The 18016-nt window shown below is 50.8% G+C and overlaps 1 protein-coding gene across 11 annotated transcripts in view; it reads right to left on the bottom strand.

Moving 5' to 3' along the window:
- Nucleotides 1–598: 598 nt before the first annotated feature.
- BICDL1 (BICD family like cargo adaptor 1) overlaps nucleotides 599–18016 on the bottom strand; it is a 109174-nt gene continuing 91756 nt past the window's right edge. For 7 of the 11 annotated variants that reach the window (XM_045366657.3, XM_045366659.3, XM_045366660.3 and 4 more), the window contains 3 exons: nucleotides 13956–14086; nucleotides 5279–5399; nucleotides 599–2080 (listed from right to left, as the gene is read on the bottom strand). In XM_045366657.3, the coding sequence (XP_045222592.1) occupies nucleotides 1919–2080; nucleotides 5279–5399; nucleotides 13956–14086 (414 nt within the window). In that variant the 3' untranslated portion in view covers nucleotides 599–1918. Of the gene's footprint in view, nucleotides 2081–4335; nucleotides 4445–5278; nucleotides 5400–13955; nucleotides 14087–18016 lie in introns of all 11 variants that reach the window. The other 4 variants (XR_010579618.2, XR_012420748.1, XR_012420749.1 and 1 more) reach the window with 1 other exon arrangement.

Here is an 18016-nt window from a genome sequence, read left to right as displayed (position 1 = left end):
TTTTCTTCCAGGATCTGTTTGCTCTCCCTCCCGCGATGTGCTGAGTGGGCGTGGCTTCTTCCCACTCACTGTGTCCAGCTCTTCCCTGTTCTTGGCCTAAGCCTTGCACAGGAGCCTGTCGAGGCCCTGGGACACTTCCAGAAGCCAGGTCCATTTTCTCCATGAACAGGTGGTCCAGGGTTGAGTTTCCCCCTAGTTGGACTGGGAGCACATGTGGTAAGATGCCAGGGGAAGCTCCATGTTTATCCTCCACATTCCTGGAAGGATGCAGTGGAAGCCTCTGCCTGGAGTGGTTTCTTTCTGGCTTGAAGTTTCTGCGAAGCTTTAGGGCCCTGCTGGCCTGGGAAGCAGCGCTGGCAGGCCTGCCTTGCGGATGGCACGCTGCAGCACTGGCAGGGGGCAGTGCCAGGCAGGAGGGGCAGGGCAGGATGCCCTTCCTGGCCAAATCCCTTGGTTAAGTACCAGCATCTGCGGTGGCCCAGGTGCAGGGGAACCACTATTGCTACCTCTCCAGCAGCAGCCAGTGGTGAGTCTGATATGTCAGTGGCATTCAGACCAAACCCGCCCCCGCAAATACCCAGAGACTGAGGCAGGAAGCTCTGTAGAAATTCATTTTATTCTTATTCGGACTATTTTCAAAAGAAGCAGTGGTGTGCTGTTTTTCTAAAAATATGCCTTTATAATTTTTATATATGTATATTATAAAATCCATACATGTATTTACATGATTGCTACATACAAAATTACAGCACTGTGGTATGTACACATCTACAGGTACATTCTTGCCGCGCATCCCTGCTGTGCTTTCCCCATGTGAGGGAGGGAGACTGAATCAGTTGTGAGCAGCTGAGGGCTGGCCGGCTGCAGAGCCTCTGAGTTGGGGCCTGGGTGGAAGAGGTGGGGCAGCTGCAGAGGCAGGAGCAGCAGCTGCTACAGGTTTCTCCTGCAGGCCAGCAGGCATCTGGAGGCTTCCAGCAGCTTCCCCCTCTCCTCCACCCTGTGGTGCCTGTGCTGCCCTCAAGGTGGGGTGGCTGACCAGACCCCTCTGGTTCCATTCTGTGGCCTGGGCTTGTTTGGCTGGGCCAAAAAGATATGTATGTGAGGAGTGGAGGAGGGAACTGTGGGAGGAGGAGACCCCATCCAGCCCCAGCCCTGAGCAGGGGAAAGGGTTGGATGGCTAAAGCCTGCAGATGACTGGTGACAACATTCTGCCTGGCCCGGCCCTGCTAAGGGGCAGAGACTGGAGGCTGGGAGGGAGAGCAGTGGCGACCGGGGGACAGGGCCTTCTTCCTCCCTGGGGCTCGGGTGGCCTCAGCTGAGCTTGGGTAAGCGCCAGCTCTTAGACCTTGCGGCCAGAGGCTTGGCCTCCTGCCAGCCGAGGTGCATGCACGCAGGGGAGGGGCTGCCATCTCCCCTTCGACCCTGGGCCAGGGGCTGGGGAAGGAATGGAGGCTTAGGCCTGGCCCACTGCCCCCACAGGACTAGGCCCCCGGGGCTCGGGCCTCCTGAGGCATGCAGAGAAGGGCCTCCATTCCTTCTGTTCCCCATTTGCTAAAATCGAGGAGGCAGCAGTGCCTGGGGGTGGGCTGCGATCTGTTAGGGATGAGCTGCAAAGCCCAACACCAAGGGGCCCTCTGGGAGGTGGCCTAACCCTGCTCAAGCAGGGGATCCTGGAGAAGCCCAGGCGTGGGCTTGGCCAGGCGGTGGGCCGAGGGAAGCCTTCAGTGGCCAAGGCAGGCCCCCACCTCTAGGTCTCCATTCTCACCAATGAAAGGGAGCAGGCCCTCCCAGACCCATGGGGCCCCAGCATGAGGGGGAGGGCAGCTGCTGAGGTGTGAGCCGCAGGGGAGGCCTCGCCAGCACTGCCTTTCCAGCTGCCTCCGGTCCACCCATCTTTGGTGGCCTCACTCCTCCCAACTTAAATTTTCCTGAAGAATGAGAAGAGTCGTTTGCCTTCAGCGGTGCTGGGCTCATCCCCCCGCCCAGCGCTGTGGCCCCTGCAGAGGGCAGCAGCTGGCTGGCTCCGTTCCTTCAGGTGCGTGTCCATCAGCTGCCGGTCAATGACCCTGTGCATGTCATCCTGCAGAGGGGAGGGGACAGTGGCCAGGACTGAGTAGCTGCTCTCACCTAACCCTGGGGGTGGACAGGGAGGTGGCAACGTCAGACAGATGAGAGATGAGGATGTGATGAGAGGCTGCAGCTAGGACTGCCCTGACCAAGAAAGCGGTGAGCGTGGGCAAGACACCAGGCGCACGCAGGAGCCGCATGGCACCTCCAGCCTCCTCAGGCTCGGGCTGGGGTCTCCTCAACAGTGTTACCCTGCTGGCCTGCCTCGGTCCTCAGCTGACGGCTTGGGTGGTCTGTCCCTGCCGTCTTCACACTAGCACTCCACCTGCTCTAACCAGGCCTCACAGCTCTGCCTCCCGTGTCCTGTGGGCCTGGCTGGTGCCTCCAGTGTGGCTTGCCACCCCCAGCCCCAGCAGGCCCTAGGGCCACCTCAGCTTAACAGCTGCCCAGCCCAGTGGCCTGGCCTCAGGGGTTCCTCCTGCCTTTTCCAATCATTGCAGCCTGAGTTGCTGATGCCCAGGCACCAACAGCAGCCCCACATGGCAAGGATGCCCTGGGTGCTGCCCTAGACCCCGCTGCTGAGGCTCCCATCTGCACCAGAGGCCAGGGGCCGCACGGTCTTCAGGGGCTGTCCCGCACCAAATCAGGCCCATTTCTTCAGCCTCCTCACTGGGGCGGGGCCGTCCCCAACTCGAATTCATTCACGTGGCCCAGAAAATGCCCCCCGACAGCCCGCCCCGCCATGTTTTACAGAGCAGCAGCCTCTCCCATAGAGGAGCCTGCGGACAGGGCAGCTCCACTCTGGTGGCTAGACTCTGACCCTGGGTAAGACTCCATTTGACAAAACAGTTCTGCCACTAAAAAAGTTTGAAGGCCGGGCGCGGTGGCTCACGCCTGTAATCCCAGCACTTTGGGAGGCCGAGGCGGGCGGATCACGAGGTCAGTAGATCGAGACCATCCTGGCTAACACGGTGAAACCCTGTCTCTACTAAAAATACAAAAAATTAGCCAGGCGTGGTGGCGGGTGCCTGTAGTCCCAGCTACTCAGAAGGCTGAGGCAGGAGAATGGCGTGAACCCAGGAGGTGGAGCTTGCAGTGAGCCGAGATGGCGCCACTGCACTCAAGCCTGGGCAACAGAGCGAGACTCTGTCTCAAAAAGAAAAAAAAAAAAAGAAATATGCGCAGCCTGTGTAATTAGTATCATCCATAAACATAACACGCGTCTGCTCAATTCCTCCATGACTTGAACCTGGCAGGCTCTGCGGCATTCTGGTAAGACCCCAAGCTTTTCTGGCTAAACCCTAGAGTGAGTCAACCTGCGGTGTCCAAGCACAGGACAGGTGAGGCCTGCGTTCAGGGCAGGCTCCCTGTGGCCGGGGCAGATGACCTCTTTGGTTCCGAGCAGCCACTCATGAGATGAGGGCATGAAGTTGGGCTGGCCAGGCCCCTCCATCTGAGCAGCTTGTCCACTCCTCCTCCCTCCCACCCGTGGGTGTCATTCTAGTATCTCTGCAGGTTTCAGCATGAAACGAAGGGGCCTGAAACGAAGGGGCCTTCTGGAGTCATCATGGCGTCGCAGTGAGTGTGGACCCCTCAGGCTCTCCAGCTCAGGGCCTGCTCTCCAGCCTCCCCATCCTCTCAACCCTGTCCTTCAGACTCAGCTTGTTCCTGGTCTTCTCCTTGCCCTTGTCTTCTTCCCTTCTCTTCCAACCCCTTTTCTGCTCACCCCTCAGAGCTGACACCGTGCCAGGTATTTGCCAACACACGGTCCCTACTTATCAGGTTCCAGTGTATGATCCTTGGCACGGTGCCCTGCAGTCACGACGCGCTTGATAAAATCTACGTTAAATCCAACGTGGGAATGCTAAAGGGCCTTTCAAAAACCAACTTTTCAAAGCTGCCAGTGTTTTGTTTGGCACACTGAAAACTGCATTTTTAAACTTTAAGCAATCAGGTCTATCCAGGTCGCCCTTTAGAGTTTCCCAGACACATGCTGCTCATCATTCCATGCCTGCTGGTCCCTCAGTGGACGGAACAGCCATCTATGAGAAGATGGCACCAGCCGTCAACACTGGGCCACACGCTGCCGAGGAGCTCACTGACGCGCCTGTGATGGAGGAGGGAGCTGGGACTCAAGGGCATGTCACACTGCACAGAGATGACGCCAGGCTCCAGCACACAGAACACAGTGGGCCATGAGGGGAGGCGGTGGGGCGGCACAGCGATGGCAGGGCGAGAGGGTGGATGGGGTGCAGGGCTCAGGCTCACCTCAAAGGCAGGAGGGGTGTACAACTAAAGCTGTTGATACGGGAACTGAGAAAGGCCACTAGATCAGAAACCAAAGGAGCCAGATAGTAAAAAGCCCTGAGGAAGCAAACTGTAGCCGGGAGAGAAGAGAGAGAACGGCGGTCAGCCAGGGCACGGCCAGCTGGCTGCTGTGCAGGAGCTGAGGAGCCAGGGACGGGCACCCTGCGGTGGGGCCAGTGCTCTGGCTGCCAGCCCCATGGGGCCCTGGGAGGAATGGTCACCAAGAACCTGCCCTCCACGGGGGTCTTACCTTGTAAAGCCACAGACGGCTTTTCATCTGTCTAGATGAGAATTCTTGGGGAGAAATATTAATGTTTATACCCATATCCTAAAACTGTGCTACCTAAACCTCACCAACAAAACCCAGCCAGCCACAGCCCGGCCCCGTGAGGAGCCATGCTGGACTGTGCAAACAGTGGGCCTAGAGAGGGGCCCACTGATCCCTCTTCCCCAGGGCCTGCACCAGCACAGTGCTCTTTGGAAAAAGGAGGCTGGCCCTTGAGAAGGGGAAGGGCGGCAGCTGCTGGCTGCAGGAGGGTTGCTGAGCCGCATCTAGCTGTGAATTTTCATGCAATTATATTGAGCTTCCTGTGCTTCCATGTTAACCAGTTGTTTCTTTCCAGCTTAATGCCCAGACAACCAGCTGAAAGGGGAGCCCCACTCCAAGTCTGGAGATCACTACATCTCCAGACAGCAGCAGCCTGGGCACTGTCGCTCAAGAGCATCCTTAAGCGTTCTTCCCCAAGGACTCAGGGACGTGAGCTCTGGATCTTGCCAGGTGAAGACTGGGATGCGCTGCTCACCCAGTCACATGGGACCCTGCAGTGACAAACTCCTTACTCTGCCTGGCTCAGAGATTCCTCTTGGAGTCTCCTCTCGCCCTGGATCTCAGGCTCTGGTTTACCTGCCAAGCTTCCAGCTGCTGCGAGAGGTTCAGTTTCTGCTGAATGGCATCCAGCAACTGGCTGTTCAGAGACATCATATCCATCCTGCACTTGGCGAGTTCCAGCTCCACAGCGTTCTTCCTGAGAACAGACAAGCCAGGGTGAACATGCACACCTTGTGCCAGAGGCATCTGGGTCTTTACTTGGGGTACCTGGAGTCCACAGGATGAGGAAACAGGCTCTGATCCTGAACTCACAACAAACAGCAGCTGCAACAATAACTATGATGTTGCCTGTAGAGGGCTAGTTTGCAACATGTTTTCACATATATTCTCTCAGTTTTCATGACCAACCTGTAGGTGAAAGGAGTATTTGTCATCCCCACCTCACAGATAAAGAAACAGAAGTTGAGGGTGGGCGTGGTGGCTCATGCCTGTAATCCCAGCACTTTGGGAGGCCGAGGAGGGTGGATCACCTGAGGTCGAGGGTTTGAGACCAGCCTGACCAACATGGAGAAACCCTGTCTCTACTAAAAATACAAAATTAGCTGGGCATGGTGGCACACGTCTGTACTCCCAGGTACTCAGGCTGAGGCAGGAGAATTGCTTGAACCCGGGAGGAGGAGGTTGCAGTGAGCCGAGATCGTGCCATTGCACTCCAGCCTGGGCAAAAAGAGCAAAGCTCCGTCTCACACACACACACACACACACACACACACAAAAGCACACACACAAGTACACACACAAATAGAAGTTGAAAAAGCACAATACTAAAATGAGGACTGGAACCCAGAGGGGATCAAAGGCCTCACACAGCATAAAGGAGCTACTCATCCTTCCCCAAAATGGCCCATTCCCCACTGGAAGACAGGAACCTTGTCCTGCTGGTATAGAAGGGATTCCTTGTAGTTAGCAACCTCCCTTAGGGGAACTGTCCTGAAGATATAGAGGTGTGTAAAGGTAGCCACACAGTGGTGATCATCACAGCTTAGCTAATCAGAGTAGCCAAGCGGTCATAAATGATATAATGAAATACAGTCACCAGTAAACACCATAACGTGTGGCCGGGCGTGGTGGCTCATGCCTGTAATCCCAGCACTTTGGGAGGCCGAGGTGGAAGGATTACCTGAGATCAAGAGTTTGAGATCAGCCTGGCCAACATAGCAAAACCCCATCTCTGCTAAAAATACAAAAATTAGCTGGGTGTGGTGGCAGGTGCCTGTAATCCCAGCTACTCAGGAGGCTGAGGCAGGAGAATCGCTTGAACCTAGGAGGCGGAGGTTGCAGTGAGCCAAGATCACGCCACTGCACTCCAGCCTGGGCAACAGAGCAAGACACTGTCTCAAAAAAAAAAAAAAAAAAAAAAAAAACAAAACAACAAAACACCACAAAAAACCCATGAGGTAGAATATTGACAGTTCATAACATATTGCTGAGTGGAAAAGCACCAGAAAACAGGATCTAGTATAACACTAGTTTTGTAAAACAAAAACTGCCTGTGTCCACTGGGTGCAGTGGCTCACGCCTCTAATCCCAGCACTTTGGGGGGCCAAGGTGGGTGGATCACTTGAGGTCGGGAGTCCGAGACCAGCCTGACCAACATGGAGAAACCCTGCCTCTACTAAAAATACAAAAATTAGCCGGGCGTGATCCCAGCTACTCTGGAGGCTGAGGCAGGAGAATCACTTGAATCCGGGAGGCGGAGGTTGCAGTGAGCCGAGATAGTGTCATTGCACTATCTTGTTGCCAGCTTGGGCAACAAGAGCGAAACTCTGTCTCAAAACAAAACAAAACAAAAAACTGCCGGTGCGTTCAATGGATATGCACAAAAATGTCTAGCTGGTTATCTCTGGGTGATTACTGATGGGTAACTCCTCTGACATAATTTTGCATTTTTTATTATCACATTTGTATTTCACGTATTACTTTGTTCACCTTTCCCAACATTCCTAAATCACAGCTGTTCAATGCAAAAGAAAATTAATTTTTTTCGAGGGCAGGGGAACGGGAATAAAGGCGGAAGGATCTCTGCAGAGGCAGCCCTGGTTGCCCAACTGCAGAAACGTGTATTATTTAGCCCTTGCCTTCATTAATCGCTCCCTCAAGGACTCGAAACAGCAAAGCTAACAAAAGCGTGCCCCTTGTACAGGGCCAGCGACTAATGTGCAGGACTCAAGGGCAGCTACAGGATCCGCCTGCAGGGGCCGCCTAGCTCCAGCTTCACAACACCGACTGCACTAACCGAAGTGCGGCCGGAAAAAGGAACAGGTGGATCCCACTCGCAAAGTGCTCAGGCCACTGCTGCGACCAGCACTTCTTCTTTGGTTTCAGGTCTACCGAGCAATTAGCCACCTGTGCTGACACCGCAAAGTGCGCCCCGCCCGGCTTCCCTAGAGAAACCGCTCCAGTCAGCTCAGCCACCGCATCAGCCCCGCCCACTGCGACAGCGATAGGACTCGAGCCCCGTCCAATGGATGCTAAGGACTCAGATGCCAAAGGCTGCCTCCGTCACACCACTGCTATTGGCTCGCAGCAAGCAGCGGAAATCCTCACGCGGCATGGGTTGCCATGGACACCCGTCCAGCAGCGTCAGAACCCCTGGTGCCGCACGGCAGCCGCTGCCTCCTGAGCTTTCGGCGTCCCCCGGCAGGTGGCGCCCAGAGCAGCGGGAGCCCCAAGAATGTGCTGACTAACGCTGCCGCCGAGGGGCCGAGGGGCCGAGGGCTACAGCGGCGGCGCCGCGCCGGGCATGGTAGGGTTCCCTTCCTTCCCAAAAAGGCCCTGAGGCAGGGTCTGTCTGGATGACCTCCAATCCTGGCCACACGCTGCACCCTTGGGACATTTGCTCACCAAGGAATAAGTGCTTGTCATTCATGGGAAACCCCAGACCAGGATCAACACATTAATCACATTTTAAAAATAGGAATATTTCCAAGGGCTCGAATAATTCCTTTTTACAAATGAAACCACCACTAACTGAGTTGTTTTGTAAGGCAGATTGCTAGCGCAAGATTTTTTTTTGGTTTTAGTGAAGGCCTTTCACCTGCAAGGAGATAAAAAAATTGCTACTTAATTTTCCTGAAACTCATTTATTGTACAGGAGAAGGTGCACCTTAAGGTTTCTGCAGCTCAGTGACGAGAAGGAAGTTATTTTTCTTAGGGATTCTCACCCCTCACTACACATTAAAATCAACGGGGAAAGAAGTGGGCCCCAACTGACCCCACCCAGTGATTTCAACTGTATTGTTCTGGTGAGGTTCCTGGTGTCTCAGAGCTTCCCAGATGATTGTAATGTGTGGCCAGGATGGAGAATCAGAGATAATGTATATGGAAGAAGTATCTGGTAAAACCAAGGTCCTATACAAATGGAGGGTGTGGTTTCCTCTTTAAATGATTCCTTAGGCTTGTTGTCTCAATTCTTGTGTAACAAAAATTCATTTCTAAGGTATAGGAAAAGAACCGTCCTCCCAGAGTAACCTAACTGCCCAGCCAGCCCTGTTCTATAGGAGTCCAGGAAGGACAGGACCCTTACTCTAGAGTTCTCCCTACTGGTGGAATCTTTCCAGAGGGGAGGATTTGCAAGTCTAATCAGGCTCCTGGATAGTAACTGGGCCTCCTTTGAAAGCAGGCAAGGGCATACATTTCAAGGTTTCATGTAGATTTGCTCACCTAGGTGGCAGAGCTAGGTTTTACTTTTTTTTTTTTAAAGGGAGGAAGACTGGACAACTTGCTTCTTCTCTCCTGCACCCTGACACTTTCTGTTTGTATCCCCCACCTTCCATGCTGATGACAGAATATGATCTTAATGTTCAGCTTCTTGTTTGAGAGAAGGTAACCAATCCATGTGTACTTCTATCTTCATTCTGCCTTTTGTTTTGTTTTGTTTTGAGGCTGGATCTTGCTCTGTCATCCAGGCTGGAGTACAGTGGCATGATCACAGCTCACTGCAGCCTCAACCTTCTGGGCTCAAGTGATCCTCCCACCTCAGCCTCTTGAGTATCTGGGACTCCAAGAGTGTACCACCACACTCAGCTAATTTTTTTATTTGTATTTTTAGTAGAGACAGGGTCTCGCTATGTTGCCCAGGCTGGTCTTGAACTCCTAGGCTTAAGCAATCCTCCCATCTTGGCCTCCCAAAGTGCTAGGATTACAGGTGCCTTGCCTGGCCTCCTTCTGCTTTTGATTTCTAATGGACTTCCACGATTAGCATCTTCACTTTACCATTTTATTCCATCACACAATTTCACTGTTATTCATAAAGGTATGCTGCCTCCTCTATCACACTGTTACTTTTTTTCGAGGCAGGGCCTCACTCTGTCACCCAAGCTGGAGGGCAGTGGCAATCTTGGCTCACTGCAACCTCCGTCTCCTGAATTTGTGATCCTCCAACCTGGCTACTTTTTTTTTTTTTTTTTGGTAGAGATGGGGTTTCACCATGTTGGCCAGGTTGGTCTCGGACGCCTGACCTCAAGTGATCCACCTGCCTCAGCCTCCCAAAGTGCTGGGATTGCAGGCCTGAGCTGCCACACCCCAGCCTTATCACACTGTTTACTTAAGTATCCACTAACTAAATATAGTGGAAATCCAAGCAGCAAAGATACATCCTTATGTGGGCTTCACCAAGAACAATTTCTAAAATGAACTACAAACTGACAGACACCACGACATGAGGTTCTGACCAGAAAGAAAAGGGGACCCAAAAGTAAAACAGAAATGGAGATAATCAAAATGATGAAAGAGAACAGAAGGGAGGGGAAAGTGTGTGTGGAAATGAGAAGGTTAGAGTATGAATAATTTTTTTTTTTTTGAGACAGAGTCCCCATTCTGTTGCCCAGGCTGGAGTGCAATGGCGCGATCTTGGCTCACTACAACCTCCGCCTCCCGGGTTCAAGTGATTCTCCTGCCTCAGCCTCCCAAGTAGCTGGGATTACAGGCGCCCGCCACCATGCTCGGCTAATTGTTGTAGTTTTAGTAGAGACGGGGTTTCATTATGTTGGCCAGGCTGGCCTCAAACTCCTGACCTTAGGTGATCTGCCTGCCTTGGCCTCCCATAGCGCTGGGATTACAGGTGTGAGCCACTGCAACCGGTCTGAGTATAAGGAATTTTAAAGTCAGAAGTGAAAATGTATGTCATACTATTTTTTTACAAAGGCATATAGTATCTTATTTACAAATTGTTTCCAAGGAGCTCATTTTAGCTTCCCAACAAGTAGCAGTGTAGCAGAGGGAAAAGGGTGTCAGGAAGATGGGAATCAGAAGACCTGAGGTGGAGGCTCATGAGTCACTGCTGGCTGTGGCCCTGGCAAAGTATTTCTTAGTTTCCTCATCTGTAAAATTGGGATTAGAAATTTTTACTTCTTACTGTGGCTGGGAGGATTAAAGAATAAAAGTGTTGGCCGGGTGCTGTGGCTCATGCCTATAATCCCAGCACTTTGGGAGGCCAGGGCGGGTGGTTCACAAGGTCAGGAGATCAAGACCATCCTGGCTGACATGGTGAAACCCCATCTCTACTAAAAATACAAAAAATTAGCCAGGCATGGTGGCACATGCCTGTAGTCCCAGCTACTCAGGAGGCTGAGGCAGGAGAATCGTTTGAACCTGGGAGGCGGAGTTTGCAGTGAGCCGAGATTATGCCATTGCACTCCAGCCTGGGCGACTGAGTGAGATTCTGTCTCAAAAAAAAAAAAAAAAAAAAAAAAAGAATAAAAGTTATTTGTAAACTATAAAGTGATGTATAAATATTACTATTGGCTGGGCACAGTGGCTCACACCTGTAATCCCAGCACTTTGGGAGGCTGAGGCAGGTGGATCACTTGAGGTCAGGAGTTTGAGACCAGCCTGACCAACATGGTGAAACCCTGTCTCTACTAATACAAAAATTAGCCAAGCACAGGCGGCGGGCGCATGTAATCCCAGCTACTTGGGAGGCTAAGGCAGGAGAATCGCTTGAACCTGGGAGGTGGAGGTTGCAGTGAGCCGAGGTCGTGCCATTGCTCTCCAGCCTAGGCGACAGAGCAAGACTCCAATCTCAAAAAAAATAAGCAAAATAAAGAAATATTACTATTAATATGTTGTAAATGACCCCAAAGTAGATACATTTTTGGTAACTATCTCCTCACACTCCTTGAACAGGGTGGGGCTTGGCACACTGACTCATGCTTATAATCTCAGCACTTTGGGCAGATCCCTGGAGCCCATGAGTTCAAGACTAGCCTGAGCAACAGGGCAAAACTTCGTCTCTACAAAAAACAAAAACAAAAACTAGCCAGGTGTGGTGGTGTGCACCTGTAGTCCCAGCTACTCGGGAGGCTAAGAGATGAGAGTATTGCTCCAGCCCAGGAGGTCAAGGATGCACTGAGCTGTGACTGGGCCACTATAATCCAGCCTGGGTGGCAGAGTAAGACCCTGTCTCAAAAAAATAAATACATAAAAAGTAATTCACAGGGGGATGGGGGATATGTAAGTATGTTTGTGTCCAAAGATTCTGAATGTAAGAGAATGCATTTATGAAGAAAATGTGGCCAGGCCGGGCGTGGTGGCTCATGTCTGTAATCCTAACACTTTGAGAGGTCAAGGTGGGCAGATCACTTGAGGCCAGGAGTTCGAGAGTAGCCTGGCCAACATGGTAAAACCCCATCTCTACTAAAAATACAAAAATTAGACAGGCGTGGTGGTGTGTGCCTGTAATCCCAGCTACTCGGGAGGCTGAGGCACGAGAATAGCTTGAACCCAAGAGGCGGAGGTTGCAGTGAGCTGTGAGCATGGGTGACAGAGTGAGACTTTCTCTCAAAAAAATAAAGTAAAATAAAAGAAACGCAGCTGGGCGCAGTAGCTCACACCTATAATCTCAGCATTTTGGGAGGCTAAGGTGGGTGGATCACTTGAACCTGGGAGTTCGAGACCAGCCTGGGTAACACGGTAAAAACCCATATCTACAAAAAAATACAAAAATTAGCCCGGCATGGTGACACAGCTACTTGGGAGGCTGAGGAGGGACGATCACTTGAGCCCAGGAGGTGGAAGCTGCAGTGAGTTATGATGGTGTCACTGCACTCCAGCCTGGGTGACAAAGAGAGACCCTGTCTCAAACAAACAAACAAACAAACACAAAACATTTTTTAAAATACCTAGTTGGCTGGGCACAGTGGCTCACACCTGTAATCCCAGGACTTTGGGAGCCTGAGGTAGAAGGATTGCTTGAGCCCAGGAGTTCAAGACCATCCCCGGCAACATGGCAAAACCCTGTCTCTAACAAAAATACAAAAAATTAGCCAAGTGTGGTAGTGTGTACCTGAGGTCCCAGCTACTCGGGAGGTTGAGGTGGGAGGATCGCTTGAGACCAGGATGGGGAGGCTGCAGTGAGCCAAGATCATGCCACTGCACTCCAGCCTGGGTGACAGAGTGAGACCCTGTCTCAAAAAAAAAAAAAAAAAAAAAAAAAGACCTAGTTTATTGGAAATATGAGGGACAGAGGAAAATGCTAAATGATGCTATGGTATGCAATCAAACCCAGAATGCAGCAAATCTATGAGACAAATGATCCAGTTTCTTCAACAAATAAATATAGTATGAAAAAGAAAAAAGAGGAGATGTTACAGACTTCTGGGACACATCAGTTAAATAGAATATGTAGGCTTTGGAGTCTGACTCTAAATCAGTTATAAAAAGATATTTATGGGCCAACTGGGGAAATTCTAACATCAACTGGATACTGATGTTATTAAGAATTATTTTTTTCAAGTGTGATCACTGTATTGTGGTTTTTTTTTTGTTTTTTTTTTTTTTAAAGTCTTTGTGGTAGAGATGTATACTGATGTGTTTATGGAGGAGATGACACTATGTCTTGTGATTTAACATAATCCAACAGGGAGGTGGAGGAAGTGGGTGAGGATATAGATGAAATAACACTGACCATATGCTGATTAGTATTGAGGCTGAGAGATGAAGTCGTCTTACATCTTCTATTTTTGTGTTTGCTTAAAAATGTCCATAATAAAAAAATAGAAACAAAAACCAAAAAAAACTAAAAAAAAAAAAAAAAAAAACATGAGGTAGACGTATACATGCGATAAAATTGGAGGCCGGGCGTGGTGGCTCATGCCTATAATCCCAGCACTTTGGGAGGCCAAGGTGGGTGGATCACCTGAGGTCAGGAGTTTGAGACCAGCCTGGCCAATATGGTGAAACCCTGTCTCTACTAAAAATACAAAAATTAGCTGGGCATGGTGGCAGGCACCTGTAATCCCAGCTACTTAGGAGGCTGACAGGAGAATTGCTTGAACCCGGAGGCAGAGGTTGCAGTGAGCCAAGATGGCGCCATTGCACTCCAGCCTGGACAAGAAAGGCGAAACTCCTTCTCAAAAAAAAAAAAAAAGGAAAGTTCTTTAAGATATAAGTGCAAAAGAAGGCAAGACATGTAGAGTATCATCCTATTGATGTCTAAAAACACCTAACAACTACATTGCCTATATACCTACATATGCATAAGAAAAAGAGCTGCAAAAAATGCACACTTAACTTTCAATACTAGCATGTGTCTGGGGAGGAGAATGGGAATGGGGGTGGGGGTGGGTAGTGTGGAAACTCTAACTTTTACTTTCGTATTCTTTTGTATAATTTAATTTAAAAAATTGAGCATATGCTCAATTCTATATACTCAACTTTATCTTAAGAATAAAGTGAAGCCATCCCTACTCACTTTGCAATGGCCTCGTCACGGTCCTTGATGGCCTTCTGAAGCTGCTCCTTTGGCTCCTTGTCCTCAGATGTGACTCTGAGTCGGTCTCTCTCCTCTTTTAGGGCAGTCATCTCCACACTCAGCAGTGTCACCTAACAGGAGAATGAACATGGTATCACTGCTGCTATCCTTGGTGGTTTTCCCTCCAAGAGGGAAAAAGGAACAAAGAGACCCCAGGCAGACCCAGGGTACATGTGCGGGGGTGCAGCTGGTAGCATTCCACTGCCATCCTGCTCCAAGGAAGGGCCTGTCTCTCTTGAAGAAAGGGTACCACATCACATGCTAGGTTTCAGCTCCGCAGCAAGGGAGCTGTGGGAGTTCAGCCCTGGGCCTGCAGCTGTAGGCCAGATCCCCTTTGCACTCAGCACAGCATACTACCTCCTCCATCTCCAGGCACTCCAGGTAACAAGTGAACGAAGACCATAAGTCATCATGACACACATTTTTTAGGGTAGGGAATCCCGTTTCCTTTCCCACCATCTCTCACTCAACATGGATGCTGCTATCAACAGAGCCCTGGATGGTTCCAAAGCTGGAGACCCTGCTCCCCCGTGAGAGCCCTTGGCACAGCCCAGCTCTCTTTTGTTCTTCCTCATTCAGCTCTCCAGGTGAAAGCCACAGGGAACTTAGACACCTAAGTGACATTATCATCTTTCACCTCAAACCTGTTACCTTTTCTGTGGCCCATGCTTCAGCAAAAGGCACCACTGCCTTCTCAGGTCCTCGTGCCCCAGCTGGGAGTCAACCTTTGACAGTGAGACACCCCTCCAGTGGCTCTGTCAGGGACCACAGCTTACCCTGCTCCACAGTACGGTAACCCTGTGTACACCATGATCTGTGTGATGGCAGGAAGCATGTCACATCCATCTGTGCATCCCAGAGCCTGGCCGTGTAGGGTGCTTAATCCCAAAGCAGTAGACAATTGTCATTTTTTGGCTAGTCATCATCCAAAATCTCTTCCCATTTTGGGGGCACTCCTGGTTGTGTGAGACTCTGGTGTGACACAAGGCTCGACCTCCAACTAAAGAAGCCAACAGGTGATAGACATTTCCTTTCCCAGGCAGCCTGGGCACAGGACTGTGACCAAACTTGCCAGTTACAACCCCTTCCAGGGACTGCAGCTCTGAGCACAGCAAAGCCCCAGGCGAGTGGGGAATTAGTGACAAGGGTGGCAGTTTGTTTCTATTGTCCCTTTTCTCATGGCCCTTTCTTGTTTTGGAGCCGAGTTCTCCTACTTTCCTGTTGATTCTCTAAGCTATCAGGTCTAATACATTCTCTTTCGGCTTACATTAAGCGGAGTACATTTTTTGCTGTTTGCAACTAGAAACCCTGCCTGGTAGAGCTTTCAATAAATATTTATTGGAAAATTGAATAATGAAAGGGTGGGAGCCCCTTCTTCTCAGTTGGTAAGATCAGACGTGAGTCAGGATGCCTAACCCTGCCTTCATGTTAAATATGACACATACTTTGACATTTTTCCAAGGGAGGATCCATCCATACAGGTCTGCCTCCCTCCCACAAGGGGACAGATGCCACCTTTCAGTATACTCCTCTGTTCTTCAAGTCCCAGGTCTAATCCTCTTCAGCTAGAATGAAACTGAGCAAAGGCCCCAGGTGTAAGGCTGAAGATCAAGCTTCCCTTGAAGTGTCTGAAAATCAATACACTTCAGACATTCCCCAGAATGAGACGGCAGAGCTGCCAGCCCCTGGGGTAGCAGCCACTCTGGAGGAATTCAGAGGACACCCAACAGTGAAGAGGGATAGAAGGACAATTTGTTGCCACCATAAGCGATGGGTTTTATACTCTGCACAGTCTGGCAGGAAACATCAGGGCCAGATGCTCCGTACTGAGAACAGCCCAAAGCGGCAGCCTTCCTGGTAGGGACAGCTGGGTGAGGAGGGCGGAATTCTCGGGGAAGAACAGGCTGGAGCACCTGCGGCTACCCAGCACACATATGCATCCAGCCCTGAGGCAGACAAGGCACCAGGGCAGAGCCCAGCCCCCCACTATTTAGCAGCAGGCTCTGCAGCCTGGTAGGCCAGGACTCAATACCCATAAAGCACCTAGTAGAAACAGCCAGACCTCCTCTTAGACCAAATGAGCCCTGACATGGCTTTGGGCCAGCTGTGGGCCAGTCAGACGTTCTTACCTGTAAGGGACAGGTAAAACTACATGCTAGGCAGGAAAAGCCAAAATTTAGTATGCTCCAAATAAAACTCCAGAAGAACTTTTTACTTTGGCCCAAAAAACCTGGTCGAGTTACAGCCTACCAGACATGTGCCTTAGGAGAGGTGACAAGGCACTTGCCATCTTTGAGCTATGCATACTTTTCATCAAAAGCAGGAATAAAAACAACTATTTCTCACCACTAAGTTGTCGTTGAGGATTATGAGATAAATGATATCAAGGGCTCAATGCAGTGCCTGGTGTATGGTTGTAAGCTCTACTCTCTCCTCCCTCCTGCAAGATGGGACCTAATCACTGCTGTCGTAATAATTCATCTGGCTTGTTTATACAAATACTTAGGTTACATCCACCCCCAAATCCACTTTTCCCAAATAAAGTGGGTGTCCCCGCAATTAAATAGCAAAGAAAACATTCAAAAGTCAGATATTGAGGGCTTAATTTGCTCTTTTGTTCAACAACATCTGAGTGCTTATTCTCAGCAAGGCACTGTGCTAGATGCTTTAGGAGAGGACACAGCTAGATCAGACCTTGAGCTCATTCTCCTGGGGTCTAGGGTTTGACTGAGAAGATGAGATGTGAGCAGGGTAACTGTGACAAGACAGAGCCAGGGGTGCTCCATGAGGAAGGAAATCAAGAGGGTTTCAGGAGGAAGTGACACTAGATTGGGAACTTGAAGGCTGAATAGCATGGAGATATGAGTAGGTGGGAGGGAAGGCCTTCTGGGCACAGAGAAAGCTGGGGAGAAGGCCCAGATGTGGGTAGCATGGGGTGCATGTGCCACCGCCCTTTATATCCTATGTTCAGTTCTGCTAAAGCAAAGGGGGCAAGAGGGAAACCAGAGGGATGGAGGCTGTGCAACAGGAATGCAGCCAGACTGCACAGCCACAAGGGCTCAAGGCTTCCTGCCATTTGATAATGGGAACCCACCCAGAACTTGTAAGGGGCGTCCCACTTTCAAGTCACGCTTCAGGAAGATCAATCCAAAGCATGTGAGGGTGGGCGGGCTGGGGGAAGGCAGATAAATTGGGAAGTGGTGACCACAGCCAGGGTGTGAAAGGATGCAGGTCTTGAAATAGGGCAGAAGCTAAGAGGATGGAGGATGGAAGAGAGGGCCATGCTGAGATTTCCGAGGAGAGGCACCCAGATTTGGCGAGTGAAGCCCACAGGCTCCCAGCACTCTCTGAATGTTCATGCCCTTTCTGGAGTAACAAGTGTGCACTCGAGTCAAGCATGAAGGATCCAAACAACAGAAATGGGATGCTTCTGACTGAGCCTCCTGCGACCTGGGTGACAGGCCTGAGAACTGGCTGAGGGCCTCACCGATAATGTGTTCATATTCTACAGACTAATCGCAGAAGACCCCCCTGCATCCTAGCAGCTGCTCCACACATACCAGAGGTGAGGGGCGGGCCACATGGGGAACAGAGAAGGAGGCAGTTCCTTGCCACTGATGGGGGTAGGGTAGGAGGGGGCACAACACCACATGAAGGACTTTGTTCCTTAAGAACAGTAACGGGTGCCAGCAAGTCTTCAGGTCTGGCTATGGATTTTGCTTCTAAAAAATAATTACCAGTCAAATTAAACCACTTTCCTTTATTTAAAAGTTTGGGTAGGCTTCCAGCCCCCACACCTTTGACCTTTGGCCTAGTTTTCAAGAGAGAAAAGAACACTCTCAGGTAACAGACTCAGAGGCTGGGTCAGCCATCAGATGGGGTTTGAGCCCAGTCCAGGAGCTGTGTGCTAGAACCTCGGTCCCACCTAACTACATCTGGGTCCTGCCTCCAAAAGGGCTCAGAGATGGCTCTGACTGTCCTCACGGCACTGTGGGGTCCTG

Source organism: Macaca fascicularis, chromosome 11 (assembly GCF_037993035.2).
Source record: "Macaca fascicularis isolate 582-1 chromosome 11, T2T-MFA8v1.1".
Lineage (NCBI taxonomy): Eukaryota > Metazoa > Chordata > Mammalia > Primates > Cercopithecidae > Macaca > Macaca fascicularis.
The sequence above is the reverse complement of the archived record's forward strand: the minus strand, read 5'-3'. Positions and strand labels throughout refer to the sequence as shown.